This window comes from Mobula birostris, chromosome 1, assembly GCF_030028105.1.
Source record: "Mobula birostris isolate sMobBir1 chromosome 1, sMobBir1.hap1, whole genome shotgun sequence".
In the NCBI taxonomy this organism is placed as follows: domain Eukaryota; kingdom Metazoa; phylum Chordata; class Chondrichthyes; order Myliobatiformes; family Myliobatidae; genus Mobula; species Mobula birostris.
This window is the reverse complement of record NC_092370.1, coordinates 74,578,614-74,594,705: the sequence shown is the minus strand read 5'-3', so window position 1 is coordinate 74,594,705 and position 16,092 is coordinate 74,578,614. Positions and strand designations below refer to the sequence as shown.

General features: G+C 41.7%; 2 protein-coding genes across 3 annotated transcripts in view; one reads left to right on the top strand and one right to left on the bottom strand.

Annotated features, from left to right (window-relative positions):
* The window catches only part of abcf2a (ATP-binding cassette, sub-family F (GCN20), member 2a), a 60,423-nt gene extending 58,059 nt beyond the window's left edge, over positions 1-2,364 (bottom strand). The window contains exon 1 of the mRNA XM_072257158.1: positions 2,307-2,364. The gene's annotated coding sequence lies outside the window, so the exon portion shown is untranslated. The remainder of the gene's footprint in view (positions 1-2,306) is intronic.
* Positions 2,365-2,441: 77 nt separating this feature from the next.
* Positions 2,442-16,092, top strand: part of faim2a (Fas apoptotic inhibitory molecule 2a) — a 41,953-nt gene continuing 28,302 nt past the window's right edge. For both annotated transcript variants that reach the window (XM_072263326.1, XM_072263236.1), the window contains exons 1-4: positions 2,442-2,530; positions 9,595-9,830; positions 12,593-12,726; positions 13,021-13,085. In XM_072263326.1, the coding sequence (XP_072119427.1) occupies positions 9,635-9,830; positions 12,593-12,726; positions 13,021-13,085 (395 nt within the window). In that variant the 5' untranslated portion in view covers positions 2,442-2,530; positions 9,595-9,634. The remainder of the gene's footprint in view (positions 2,531-9,594; positions 9,831-12,592; positions 12,727-13,020; positions 13,086-16,092) is intronic.

Genomic DNA, 16,092 nt, shown 5'->3' with positions numbered 1-16,092 from the left:
CCTTCTATATCCATCTCACAGTTGAGTTCCCACCATCCTCTGAATTTTATATAAATGCTATCCTTTCTTTTCCTTATCCCAACTTTAATGCCACAGTGAATGAATCGACTTATTAAATACAATATGGCTTTCATGTCCCCCTTATGCAAAGGCACCAGTACATTTATATCCTTAACTTGAGTGATTGCTTGGCAAGAATGTCTGCCACCTTCAACCCCTATATAGGCAGGAACCCTTATGACATGTATACAGAGGACTAGAGCCTCAACCCATGTCCAATCTCAAGAAGAATGTTTGGCCTACAATTTGAAGCACCTATTTAAATAGATATCCAGACGGAGAATGAATCAGAGCATAGAAGTACATAATTAAGGCATACTTCTTCGATCCATTCCAACGCTAAAATGATAGCAACCATCTCAGATGTGAATACTGATACTTTGTCTGATAATCTTTTCTTAATAGTCAGCTGAAACTTTGGAACATGAACAGAAACACCCGGGTGACCTGTCACTGGATATTTTGCACCGTCTGTGTAGATGTGTAAGAATCCATACAATCTGCCTTGTATATAATGCTGAACTTCCTGTGTCGCTGATAAACAATCACTCCTCATCTTGATATTTTCCTGAAGGCCAAAATCAACCACAGGCAAAGGGAAAAAACATAGAGGCGTGACAGAAAATGGTACACTGGAACCATAATCCACATTAAACAACCCAAGATTTTGTGCCAATTCATTTCCCATCCACTCAAAACTGAAGACCTTACGAACACAATGCTCCCAACACTCTACTCATGTTACCAATATTGGATGACCAACTTTATGTCCTCTTACTTTAACCCAATAAACTATTGCTAACCGTAACCTATATAGATGTAAAAGTACTTCACCCATTTCTACCAGTAATGCCGAAATTGGGAGTGGTTTAATAGCACCACAACATAATCTTAATGCTTGAGCTTCAACTTTATCTTGGAGTTTTAAGACTGCTGGTCGGGCTGGCCCATAAGAAACACGTTCATAATCAAAGACAGATTTGATTAAAGCAACATAGATTTGTTTAAGTAACCCACCACACACATCACAATCACACTCAACTGAGCACCTGGGCACAATACGAGCTTTTTTACACTCCTCTAGAATTTTATTCACATGGATCTTCTATGTTAACCTTGTGTCCATCCACATACCTAAAACTTAATCACTGACTTGTGTTTAAGAGATTTACCATACAACTTGAGATCAATCGTGGGTGTAATGTTCCTTTTAGAAAAATAAACAATTTGAGTCTTTGCAACAGAAAATTTAAACACCCCCCATGACCCCATTCCTCTACTTTATTAACAGCTGCCTGCATTTTCCTAGTTCTATAATTTTTATTCCTGCCTCTCTTCCACATTTGGGAAAATCATTTGGGAAGATTTGGAAATATCTGAACGAATACTTTTAAAAGTATTATTAATCATAATATTAAAAAGGAGTGGGCTACACACACTCCCCAGTAGTCTCCCTTTGTCTAATTCATATTCCTTAGAGAATGTTGTTCTCACCCTAATTTATCACATTTTAAAAAATCTTAAGTCCAACTGAACATTCTACCACCTATTCCAATCTTTTCCAGTTTAAGCAGCAATCCTTGAGTCCATAACATAACAACTGTCCAGCTCTTGGCTCCATCCCTCCCCCTCCTGTCTTTTCCTATCATTCTGGATCTCCCCCTCCCACTTTCAAATCTCTTACTAGCTCTTCTTTCAGTTAGTCCTGACGAAGGGTCTCGACCCGAAACGTCGACTGTACCTCTTCCTAGAGATGCTGCCTGGCCTGCTGCGTTCACCAGCAACTTTTATGTGTTGCTTGAAATTCCAGCATCTGGAGATTTCCTCGTGTTTGCGTCCATTACATACCATAAGCTTTCTCTACATCAAAGAAAACTGCGACCACTTATTATTTATTAATTTCACAAATATCAACTTCCCAATTTACATTTCCCCTAATTCCTAAAATGTAGCTGAGTTATGTAAATCTGCTTGTGAATTTACACAGGAGGATGGGGGGGGGGAAGTATTTTATACTTTGAAATTAATCATGAATGACAACACGTAGCGATATTCTGATACAAAACTTGGGTACTCCGGTTTCCAACCGTTCAAAGGTTGGTAGGTTAATAGTCATTGTAAATTATCCCGTGATTAGGCTAGGGCTAAATCGGGGGATTGCTGGGCGGCGCGGCTCGAAAAGCCTATTCTGCGCTGTATCTCAATAAATAATAATAAAATATAAAGACCCAAGAAAATACTCCTACCCACTGCAGATCACGTTGCACTCTGGGAGTTACAAGAGCCGGCGACTTGTCGTCAGCCAGCGCCTTTCATGATCAGTGGCGTTAACGTCACGCTCTGCGTGGTGAACTACAGTACCCAGGGTGCCGTGCTGTTGCCCGGGTAACGGAGTACAGTCGTGGGCTCTCCAACGGCCGTGGGCGGGTGCGTAAAATCAGCGGAGCCTTTCGGTTAGCGAAGTCTCCCGGTAAGTGGATAGGGAACCGGATTCAGGGTCCCGTCCCCTCATCCTGGGGGCCTTCAGCTCTCCCATTGAATCTCTGTTCCTGATCCCCGACCCATTCACTCCTTACTCCTAACCTCTCAGCTCGTCATCCCTAAGCCATTGACCCTTCATCCTGACTTCAACCATTTACCCCGTCTCTGATCCGTGAACCATTAACCTCTTGCGCTTAACCCGAACCCTTCAGCCCCGCCCTTGATCCCCAAGCCACTTGACCCCTTACTCACGTTCACTCACCACCTCATCCCTGACCCAGTTCCTTATCAAGGTGTTGCAGTTAAAACTTTCCACTCAGTGTCAGTAAGACCAAGGAATTGATTGTGGACCTCAGGAAGGTGAAGTCGAGGGAATATTGTACACACCGGTCCTCATCGAGGGATCAGAAGTGAGCAGTTTCAAGTTCCTGTGTGTCAACGTCTCTGAAGATCTACCCTGGGTCAAACATACTTACACAGTAGGCACGCCAGCGGCTATATTTCATTTGGAGTTTGAGGAGAATAGGCACATGATCAAAGCCGCAAATTTCTACGGATGTACCATGCAGAGCATTCTAACTGGTTGTATCACTGTGTGGTATGGAGAGGCCACTGCACAGGATCAAAAAAATGTTGAAGAAAGTTGTAAACTCAGTCAGCTCCATCACGGGCACTAGCCTCCCGAAGGCCTAAGGACATGTCATAGTTGTGGCCTCTTTTAGAATTTGTCAACTACTATAACAGGTTCCTGCCAAACCTGGCTATGGTGCTCCACCCCTTGAACTCTTCACTCTCCATTGAGCATTGCAGAACTGTCTTCCTAACCATTGGATCTCATCCACCCAGTCCATCAGAGCTGGCTTTGCATGCTAGGGCAGGCATGTCTCTGTTTCATTGGGGTACGAGGCTGCTCTGTGTGCATGTATGATTAAGCATTTGTGTTATGCAGCAAGAGTATATTGCAATACATAATAAAAACAAAAACACAGTTAAGTATATAGATTTATAAAGTTAAATTAACTTGGTGCAAAAAGAAAAATTGCATATATGTAAGTACATATATAGTACATTTTTATATGATTGTTTATGTGTGTGTGTATATATATGTGTATATATATATATATATATATTATACACACACCACTGGAACCCAAATACACCCCTCTACAGTCTGGAGAAGTCCTGTCAGAAGTGGTCTCAATTTAAGAGTTGCTGCCAAAAAGCCATTCCTCCAAAGTATAACAAAGTCAAGAGAATCACCTGTGCACAAAAACACACAAGGACGGGGGTTCCAAACAATGGCAACAAGTGCTCCGGACTGACAAGTCAAAATTTGACATTTTCGGCTCAAGCTGTTTGTCCGTAGAAGAACACTAAAAGGATGAGTACCTGTAGCCAACAGTGAAGGAAAGCACACGTTTCCTGCAGTTTTGTGGCTACATTTCTGTAAATGGTGTTGGTGATATGATCAGAATTTATGGAATTCTCATTGCTGAGAAGTACAAGCAGATTCTCATTCAACACACAATAGCATCAGGGAGGTGTCTGATTGGTACCAACTTCATGCTGCAGCAGGATAATGACCACAAACACAAGGCCACAGTCACAAAGAACTATCTTCAGCAAAAAGAAAAACAATCCCTGCAGCAGATGGTATGTCCTCGACAGAGTCCTGCTCTCAACATCAACAAGGCTGTCTGGAATTATCTGGAGAGACTGAAGCGACAGACAAGGTCTGCAGAAGAACTGTTGCAAGTTCTCCAAAATGCTTGGAACAACCTACCAGCCAATTTTCTTATAAAACTGCACAACCGTGTACCCAAGGGAATTGATGCAGTTCTAAAGGCAAAGGGTGGTTACGCAAATTATTGATTTGATTTAGTTTTTAACTATTTACAGCTCTTTAGAGTATTTTTTTAATATTTAGAACTTTTCATTATTTTTGAAAGCTTCTTCACTTTGCATAATTGTTTTACAGGTGCCTAAGACTCCTGCACAGTACTGTGTGTATGTATTGGTACTGTATACTGTATTACACTGTACTGCTGACACAAAACAAAAATGACTTTCATAACAAAGTGATGATAAACCTGATTGTAATATGGGTGTTTGTTGTCGACAGAGTGAGAAGGGGACAGGGGCAGGGGAGGGGAAGGTGAATCATGGTCAGGAAAAGGGAAGGGAGAGGGGAGGGAGTAAGGAGCACCAGAGAAACATTCTGTAATGATCAATAAACCATTGTTTGGAATCAAGTGGCCTTGCCTGGTGTCTCAGGACCAGGTGTCTGCATCCACACTACTCTCCACTCCTGGCACTCCTTCTCCACCACCTGTCCTCTACCTCTCTTGGGGCACTTCACCAACATCCTTTGCACCTGTATATATAGACTTGGGTCCCATTCCCAAGGTATCTCATTATATAGATGCAAATATTCCAAAATCTGAAATCCAAAATGCTTCTGGCCCCAAGTATTTCAGATCAGGGGTGCTCGATCTGTATGTATGTACATATATATGTATCCCCTCATTCCCCCACCTTGTCTTCCTCCCATCTATACTCTTCTCAATCTTTTTCCCATGACATCAAGCTATTGATGTTGATGGATTGTCATTAATCTGAAATCAACAGTTGCTTTTCCCAGTCCCCACATTCTGCCTAACAATGTTATTGTGATGGACATAGGTAACACCCAAGGAATTAAGGGCATACTGTACATGAATTATGTACACTGTGACAACCAAAAGTAAGATGTCATAAAGAGTAATGAAGTAAATGACTCTGTGCATACATATATTGATGTTATACTTGTGAGACTAAGATAAGATGGTCTCTCTATCCTATTTTGTTATTCAGTAGGATCACAGCTGATCATTGCGACAGGTCCTCTTTCCCATCTAACCCCACACCCTCTAAAAACAACATCCTGAAGCTGGATATCTGAAATAAACCTGTTTGGAGGTTGTTCACTTAAAATGGTTCACTTTACCTTATTTCCTCTAGATTCCTGAATGTACAAAAATCTCACTGTCACAGCCTTGAATTGGTAAATTGGTTTATTATGTACTGAGGTACAGTGGAAAACTTCTCATGCATGCCGTTCATACAGACCAGTTCATTACAGAATACATTGAGATAGTTCAAGATAAAACGGTAGCAAAAGGTAAAATGTTATCATTACAGAGAAAATGTAGTGCAGTTAGACAATAAGGTGCTAGGTCATAACAAGTTAGATTGTGAGGTCAAGAGTCCATTTTAGCATACTAGGGAACTGTTCAATAGTTTTATAACAGTTGGGTAGAAGCTGTTCTTGAGCCTATTAGTGCATGCTTTCAAGCTTTTGTATCTTTTGCCCAATGCGACAGGAAAAGACCTGGGTGGGTGGAGGAAGGGGTCTTAGATTATGCTGATTACTTCACTGAGATGGCAAGAAGTGTAGACAGAGTCCACAGAAGGGAGGTTAGTTTCTGTCACATGGTGAGCTGTGTCCACAACTCTGCAGTTTCTTGCAGTCATGGGCAGACCAGTTGTCTTACCAATTTGTGATACCATGAGGACCATGGAAATAAAAAAATCAAAGATTTACATCTCTTACATTAAAAAAAATCTCAACTCACGATAACATGATACCTCTTCTTTAGGTTATCCAATTAAAAGAGACAACCTCTCTACATCACCTGTCAATTCCTTTAACATTCTTTTTATCTCTGATATCACCTATAATTTTTTAAATTCCAGTGTGTATAGGTTATTCATTACCAGTCTCTCTTTGCAGGACAAACATTCCAGAAATCAGCTCAGTAAGTCTGCATTACAACAGCTCCCAAAACAACACCTCTTGTTATGAACTGAGTGTTATAGTATGGAGATGCAGAAGTGAAAGCAGGGTCATAGAACAGAATAAGACCATAAGACTACCTTTCCATCAAGGCTAATTTTATTATCCCTCTCAACCCCCATTCTCCTGCCTTCTTAAGATCTTGAAGGAGATGGACTGAGCAAATGCCATGCTATTGGAGGAACTATTCTAAGTGAGATCTGCACAGTCGAAGTTTCCATCTTTTAGATATGATATAAACCTGATACTAAAGATCACAGGGTGCTGTACTGGTATTGATATTGGCTTATTATTGTTACATGTACCAAGATACAGTGAAAGCTTGTCTTGCATACTGTCTGTACATATCAAATCATTACTGATGTGCATTGGGATTAAAACAAAGTGAAAAACAATAGCAATGCAGAATAAAGTGTAAAGCTACCAAAAAAAGTGCAGTGCAGGTAAACAATAAAGTGCAAGATCATAACAATTGTGAGGCCAAGAGTCCATTGTATTGTACAAGAGGTCAGCTGAAGAGTTTGATAACAGTGGGGTAGAAGCCGTCCTTGAGCCTGCAGGTACATGCTTTCAGGTTTTTGTATCTTCTGCTTGATGGGACGGGGAGAAGAGGGAATGATTGGGTTGGGTGGAGTAGTATGCTGACTGCTTTACTGAGGTAGTGAGGTATAGACGAGTCCATAGAGGAGAGGTTGATTCCTGTGACTTGTTGAGCTGTGTCCACAACTCTCTGCAGTTTCTTGTGGTTGCATACAGAGCAGTGGCCATACCAATCCAGATCATCATCATAGCTTATCACACAAGACAGCCAGCCACTCTATTGTTGTTTGGTTGGTGTTGAGCAGGACAGTGTCAGCTAAATCAGGTGAGAGTGGGCAGTTGTGCAGAACGTGTTCAATGTTCTGCACCCTTTTGCCACACTCACAGGATTTGCTGGTCTTTAAACCCCACTTCACCATTTTGTCTCCCGTCCTACAAACTCCCGCTCTCGCTCTGTTGAGAGTGCACCACTTCTGTCTGTCAAGCAGTGGCCCGTCTGGTAACATTTCTGTGGGGTCTTGCACTGTATTGTTTGGTGGGATTCTGGCTTCTGTTTGTTGCCAGAGGTCAATCCTGTATGTTTGGGGAGGATGTTCCTTGCAGTAGTTCCTTCACTGTAGCAAAGCTTTTCCTTGATTTTAGGCGGTTGGAAACTGGCACGTGATGATGTAGTGAGTGCCGTGGATCCAAGTTCTGTTTATCTTTTTCAATTTTTGTTGTTGTGTGTCTTCGGATCTCTGGGGAGAAATGCCTGCAAGTCTGTAAATGATGTTAGTGGGTGTGGGGTGCAGTGTACCCATGATTATTCAGCAGGCTTTGTTAAGCAACGGGTCTATTTTCTTCGCATGGGCTGAACCGCCCCACACAGGTGCACAGTATTCTGCAGGTGCATAGCAGAGTGCTAGGGCAGTTGATCTAAGTGTGCGAGCATTAGCTCCCCATTTCGTGCCTGCTAATTTTTTCAAGAGAGAATTGCGAGAGCCAACTTTCCTTCGGACTTTTTGGATGTGGGTGGCAAATGAGAGCGTCCTATCCAGTGTCACACCCAGGTAAATTGGAGTCAGATAGTGGTCGAGCTCCTTCCCACATTAGAAGATCTTGATTTTCCGAGCTGCTTCTCAATTCCTCAGGTGGAATGCACACACTTGAGTTTTTGATGGATTTGGATTCAGAGACCATTTTTCATAATACTGCGTCATTGCTTTGAGGACTACTGTAAGTCATACTTCAACTTCTTAGAAGGAATTAGCTTGTGTTGCTATGCATAGGTCATCTGCATAGAAATACCTGTGTGTATTAGGAAAGGTTGGTTGGTCATTTGTGTAAACATTAAATAGTAGAGGTGCCAGGACTGATCCCTGTGGTAGTCTGTTCTTTTGTGGATGCCACCTACTCTTAATTCCATTCATTTTTACGTAAAATCTGCGATTTTCTAGGAGGCTTCTTATTACTTTAACTGTGATTTCATTCTTTAACATTTTAGATAACTTCAGTAGAAGGCCTCTGTGATTCACAATGTTGTATGCTGCTGTTAATTCAACAAATACTGCCCCTGTATTTTGTCGCATTTCAAAGCCATCCTCAATATACTGGGTTAAGTTCAATACCTGACCACAGCAAGAGTGGCCTGGCCCGAACCTGGCTTGATCTGGTGTTAGGAGACCTTCGACCAAGAGGGATATTCTTTTCAGTATGAGTCTCTCGTAGAGTTTATAGAGGGTGCAGAGCAAGGAAATCGGTCTGTAATTTTTAGGAATGTTGGGGTCTTTATTGGGTTTTAGGAGAGCGACAACTTTGGCTCTTCTCCACTTCTTAGGTATTTTTAATGATCTTTGGCAACAGTTAAAAAGGGACAGAAGCCAGTGGAGTGCTTTAGATCCAAGATGGTTAAGGAATTCATTAAGACTCCCATCTATGCCAGCAGCTTTGTTGGATTTTAGCTGTGATACTTCATCCTTTAATTCTTCTAGGGTGAGAGGTGGGAAGTTGTTAATCCCGTTAGAGAGAGCTGACTCCATCTCCTGATGTTGCTTTTTCTTTCGCCTCCATTCCTTGTTATTTGGTTGACCATTTAGTCGAGTCAGGAATGGTCACGCTGTGACCTTGTTAATCCGAAAGGGGACCAATCCTGACATTACGTGCCAGACCAAGAGATCCAGTGGGTGGTAAAAGGATGAACCCTCGGCCCACTGGAAATCATGAAAATCATTAGCCACAACATCGAAGGCTTCAGCCAAAGTAAAGCAGAAATCCTGGCAAACTTAAAACCGGACATCTTGTGCATACAAGAAACTCATAGGCTGAACACCCAACCCTATGTGCCAGGAATGCACTTGGCTATTGACACCCCTAGCCAAATTTATGGAAGTGCAATCTTTGTTAAAGATAAATCTATAGTAATGAGCACAGCAAACATCCAAGCTGGCTCAATGGAACTTCTGAAGGTTGAAACCAATCCAGATGAAGAAATAGGAGAACACAATATTTATTTTCCAACCAACTGTCACATCGTGTTGTATGTGGGATCTTGATTAGTTGTCATGTTTCCAAGTTACTACAATGATCACGCTTTGTAAAGTACTTAATTAGTTGTCGTGTAAGTTACCAAACAATATACAATGCTTTGTTTCAAAAAGTTGAGCAACTTGCCAAAGTGAATTTCTGTTTTTCTTTCCTAGCATACTGGTATCCCACTAAAAAGCCAATGACTATTGAATCATGCAACTTCCTTCAGTAACACCAAGCGACAATGAAACAATTGCAAGTAGAGAGCATCCAATCACAGGCCACCAACCAATGTTCACTGGCAGGCAGTCTTACCCCATGCAACAGCCCTACTCCCTGCAGCAGCCGTATCCAGGCCAGCAGCCAATGAGTCAGCCTCCAAACTGGGTGTTTGCACAACCTGGCCTCTGTAAGTATTTGTTCTCAGCAAACAAAAAATAGAAAACTGCCGGTACTGGGAATCTGAGATTAAAAAAAGGAAAATACTCAACTGGGCAGACAACGTCAGTGCAGAGAGCTAGAGAGTTCTGATGAAAGGTCACTGACTTGAAATGATAACCCTGTTTCTTACACCACAGATACTGTCTTAACCTGCTAATTATTTTCAACATTTTGTATTTTTATTATGCAATTGCAGAACTTGACTATACTGTCGGAAAGTGAACCACCAGTCCATTGCAAAACTGAGAATAACAGTTTAGTACGAAATGATCCCTGCAAATCGGCTGTATGTACATAGCAGGATGTGATCTGGAATGCATTTCCTGGAAAGATAATGAAGCAAAGGATCATTGGTAGATAGTTGGAGGGAAAATTTTCGACAGCTTTGGAGAAAGACAAGCCTCCAATCACTTTCCATAGCATTGCCAGGCCACAGACTCTACAAAGACTTTCCATATCTAGAAGTCATAAATCATGAGTGTGATTGAATATTTGTCTGGATGAGAGCATCTCCTATAGCACTAGATCAAAGCAATCGACTTTATTGCCATTCCATCTGCGACCCTAAGCATTTGCTCAGTCCACCACAGGCACACCCTGGCTTCAGGATTATTCCCCAAAACCTCCTTGACAGCACCTTTCAAAAGTCTGACCTCTATCACCTTGAAGCTGAGAATAAATGGCACAGGTTCCCCCCAAGTTGCACAGTATCCTGACTTGGAAATACAGTGCCTATAAAAAGTATTCACCACCACCCCCACACCCCAGAAGTTTTCATGTTGTACTGTTCTACAACATTGAATTACAGTGGATTTAATTTGGCTTTTTTTGACACTGATTAACAGAAAAATACTCTTTTGTGTCAAAGGGAAAATAGATCTCTACAAAGTGATCTAAATTACAAATATAAAACTAAAATAATTGATTGCATAAGTATTCACCTCCTTTGTCAGCATTTAGTCAATGTATCTTAGGCAGAAATTACAGCCTTGAGTCTGTGTGGATCCATCTCGACCAGCTTTGCACAATTGGACACTGCAATTTTTCCCCAGTCTCCATTACCAAACTGCTCAAGCTCTGTCAGATTGCTTGGGGATCATGAGTGAACTGCCCTTTTCAAGTCCAGCCATAAATTCTCAATTCAGAGTTCTGGACTCTGACTTGGCCACAGCAGGACATTAACTTTGTTGTTTTTAAGCCATTTGTATGTAGCTTTGGCTTTATGCTTGGGGTCATTGTCTTGCTGGAAAACAAATCTTGTCCCAAGTCACCACTCTCTTGCAGACTGCATCAGGTTTTCCTCCAGGATTTCCCTGTATTTTGCTGCATTTATTTTACCCTCTATCTTCATAAACCTTCCAGGGCCTGCAACAGTGAAGCACCCCCACAACATGATGCTGCCACCACCGTGCTTCATGTAGGGATGGTGTGTTTTTGATTATGTGCAGTGTTTGGCTTATGCCAAACATAGCATTTAGTTTGATGGCCAAAAAGCTCAATTTTGGTTTCATCAGACCATAGAATCTTCTTCCAGCTGACTTCAGAGTCTCCCACATGCCTTCTGGCAAACTCTACCCAAGATTTCATCTGAGTGTTTTTTCAACAGTGGCTTTCTGTTTGACACTTTCCCATAAAGTTGTGACTGGTGAAGCACCCGGGCAACAGTTGTATCTCAGTCTCTCCCATCTCAGCCACTGATGCTTATAGCTCCTCCAGAGTTCTCTTGGTGGCCTCCATCACTAGTCCCCTTCTTGCACAATCACTCAGTTTTTGTAGACTGTCTGCTCTAGGCAGATTTACAGCTGTGCCATATCCTTTCCATTTCTTGATGACTGACTTAACTGTACTCCAAGGGATATTCAGTGACTTGGAAAATTTCTTGTATCCATCTCCTGACTTGTGCTTTTCATTAACCTTTTTGTGGGGTTTCTTGGAGTGTTCTTTTGTCTTCATAGTGTAGTTTTTGCCAGGATACTGACTCACCAGCAGTTGGATCTTCCAGAGACAGGTGTCGTTTTACTGCAATCAGTTGAAACACCTTGAATGTACACTAGTGATCTCCATTTAGCTAATTATGTTACTTCTAAAACTAATTGGCTGCACCACTGATGATTTGGTGCATCATATTAAAAGGGATGAATACTTAAGCAATCAATTATTTTGTGTTTGTAATTAATTTACATCACTTTGTAGAGATCTGTTTTCACTTTAACAAGTCTTTTTTCCATTGATCAGTGTTAAAAAAGCCAAATTACATCCACTGTGATTCAACATTGCAAAACAATAAAACATGAGAACTTCCAAGGGTGTTGAATACTTTTTATAGGCACCGTATATCCCTTTTCATATTCATTCATCATCTAAATCTTGGGACTGCATATAATACAGCTCTTACTGCAGCTACTCTGAAGGCAGCTCATCACCACCTTCTCAAAGGCTGTTAGGGATACAGACTATGTGTGCATAAATTTGGTTACTAGCTATAGACGAGCATCATTGGTTCTTCATTGTCGCTGGAATGGATAGCACTGTGGGAGAATCTTCACTAGAAGCAGTACAGTTTACCACCACCTTCTCAAAGATGTTAGGGATAAGCAGGACAGACTAGTATCTCAATTCCAGAAAATAAATAACTAAACAAAAATAAAATAACAACCAAAGCACCAAAAATAAATTACAAGCTGGGGTCTAACCAAATACTCAAGAATTTCCTTTTGCTTTGCTATCCAGATCCTGGAAGCAGTTCTGGATATGTGTCAGCCACACTCTCTCCATACTCTCAGCCCAGCAACAGTGAGAGCATAGAGACATCTGCTGCAGAGGCCTGGAACAACCAGATCGTGAGGCACAGGTTTGTACGGAAGGTGAGTTTGTACTTGGGAGACTGCCAGTCTCTGGGTCATAAAGAGTAGACCCTGAAATTCTCTCTGTCAGTTTGTCTCTCTTACTCACATCTTTCTGCCACACAAACATATGCACATATGCTATCACTCTCCCTCAGTTTTTATCTGATTTTCTAATTCCCTGCCTGTCTCTCTTTCACTCTCTCAGTCACCAGCTCTTGCCTGCCTCTGCTGAGGGAAGGAATTGTGGCAGAATATTTATTGTCACAGTATTTATGCCTAGCTGATTTCCTTGGATTCTTGTCTTCCCAACAGGTTTATACCATCTTGATGGTACAGTTACTGACGACTTTTGGAATTGTGGCGGTCTTTATGTTCTGGTAAGTGTCTTCATTCTATTCTTTTACTCATGCAATTTCTGATGAACCTTACTGTGCAAGGTCGCATTCCCGATCCTACTTCATAAAACTGCACCATTCAGTGAGTGCCCAATCTGGATGAAGATAGGAAGCAAGATCCCAAATCCTGGTAGTAGTCCCATTTTGTCTGCTCACCTCAACTGCATCTGTTACTGAATGAATTTTCTCCAGTGCAGGGTGATATACCAGTAATGGTGTTACATATATATGGTTATCACAGGCACCTTCTATCACTTCTACGTAAGATTTTGACATGGTATGAGGATGCTTTTGATGCTGGGAAGTTCGAGAACTGGGAGTCAATTTTGGAAATTGCTTTCTTCAGAGATCTTACAACAGTGGATTGAGGTAATACAAGGGAAAACAATAACAATGCAGGATAGAGTGTTACAGTTCCAGAGAAAGTGCAGAGCAGGCAGACAATAAGGTACAAGGCCATAATGAGGTAGATTGTGAAATCAAGAGCCTACCTTATCATACTATGGAACAGTTCAATAGTCTTATAACAGCGGAATAGAAGCTGTCCTTGACCCTGGTGGTGCATGCTTTACGGATTTTAGATCAAATTGGGGAAAAAGAAAGATCATCCAGTTAAGGACACAGAGAAGCAGGGTGTTCTTCAAAAAGTTACAAAGTGATATTAATCTTCAAAGTGGCCTAGGTGAGCTGATATACAAGGCAATGAAAAGAAACATAAGATGCAGCGAACAATTAGGAAGGAGATTGGTAATCATTTATTTCCAATGAGATGGCGATGTACTTGGATGTAGCTTCTTCTACAGGGTCAACCAAATGTGTTATTGTCTTTTTTAAACATATTTTTTATGATCGCAAGACCCTGAAGCCCATTAAGAACTTAAAGTACTGCAGGTCTTACCCCATCAGTGAGTTGCTTGTTGGCGGAGAAACTGAAGGACCACAATGCTGCCTGTGACAGAGACATTGGTGCGTGAAGGAGCTGTGCAGTCCAACAGCGAGTGATTGTCTTAGTCACTTTCCTTGTGATCGCATGACCTTTTTGGACATTGGTGGTGTGGAATGCTGCAAGTGCAGTTCACTGGTTTCTTTATGAACAGCAAAGGAGCTGCATGGCCTCAATCATAGCAAGGACTAGGCCTCAACCCACAGTATTGCTGGTTTGTAGTCACCTGGGAGGCGTTGGAGTCAGGCACTCCACAGTGTGGCATAGTGTTCATGCTGGAGCCAGTGCTGCTTCCGGTGTTCAGTCGGCAGAAGACAAGCTATATTGTGTTCGACTGCAGACTACTGCAACATTCATGGACTCAGGAATTTGGACTATTTTTTTTTGTGTGACTCAATTGCACTACTATCTTACAGTGCCTATTTATTCCACCCCCAGAAATTTCCATGTTTTACTGTTTTACAACATTGAATCACAGTGGATTTAATTTGGCTTTTTTGACACTGAAATACAGAAAAAGACTCTCTCGTGTCAAAGTGAAAACAGATCTCTACAAAGTGATCTAAATTAATTACAAATATAAAGCCCAAAATAATTGATTGCATAAGTATTCACCCCCTTCAAGTCAGAATTTGGTTGATGCACCTTTGGCTGCAATTACAGCCTTGAGTCTGTGTGGATAGGTCTCTACCAGCTTTGCACATCGAGGCATTGCAATTTTTCCCCATTCTTCTTTACAAAATTGCTCAATCTTTGTCAGATTGCATGGGGATCATGAGTGAACATCCTTTTTCAAGTCCAGCCACAACGTCTCAATTGGATTGAGGTCTGGACTCTGACCTAACCATTGCAGGACATTAGCTTTGTTGTTTTTAAACCATTCCTGTGTAGCTTTGGCTTTATGCTTGGGTTTATTGTCTTGCTGGAAAACAAATCCCCTCCCAAGTTGCAGTTCCCTTGCAGACCGAATCAGGATTTCCCTGTATTTCGCAGCATTCATTTTACCTTCTACCTTCACAAACCTCCCAGGGCCTACTGCAGTGAAGTGTCCCCACAGCATGATGCAGCCACCACCATGCTTCACAGTGGGGATAGTGAGTTTTTGATGATGTGCAGTGTTTGGCTTATGCCAAATATAGCGTTTAGTCTGATGGCCAAAAAGCTCGATTTTGGTTTCATCAGACCATAGAACCTTCTTCCAGCTGACTTCAGAGTCTCCCACATGCCTTCTGGCAAAAACTAGCTGAGATTTCACGTGAATTTTTTTCAACAGTGGCTCTCTCTTTGCCATAAAACTGCGACTGATTAAGCACATGGGCAACAGTGGATGTATGTGCAGTATAATGCCCTGGTGAAGGTTTACTGCTAATGTTGTAGGGTGTTTCAGGTAATAGTTTTTCTGTAGAGGCAATGTTTGGGTCACTGTTAGAAATAAGGGATGCTTAGAAATGTGGGCCATCCAATCAGTGGAGTGGAACAGGGAGAAGGTTCTAGAGAAGGCTAGGGGGAGCGACTTTGTGACTGACACGGTGTGGGTCTTTGTCTTTGCTCAGCGGGAGATGAAGGGGTAGACGCTGGAGAGCACGGGTCGTAGGATTAGATCTGGTGGGAAAACATGTTTTAATGGAACCAAGGCGTGGAGGTCTACCAAGGATCAGTGAATATGGCTTTTGAAAGATTTGAGCTCTAACCTGTGCACATTTGACTGTTTAATTATAATGGGTTCTTTTTGTTTATTTTCTTTCTTTTCTTTACTAACTCTTTGGTTTAGATAATATTAACAAATATACTACCTTATAATTATATGCAGTGTGCAATCTGTTATTTGCAGAGCAGAAAATCACACAGCATTCACACAAACTGGGATTTGGGTGCACAAGACATCTTAACCCCACGGATTTGGCAGGACCAAAGTCATAACACCCTAGACGTACGAAGCCTGAGAAAAGTGGGTTCTCACTGTGGAATTCTGCGGCTGTTAGCAAGGGGCTAACAAGCCGCATTTCCTGAGATGCCCAGTAAAAGAGGGTTTCATTGTTGGGCTCG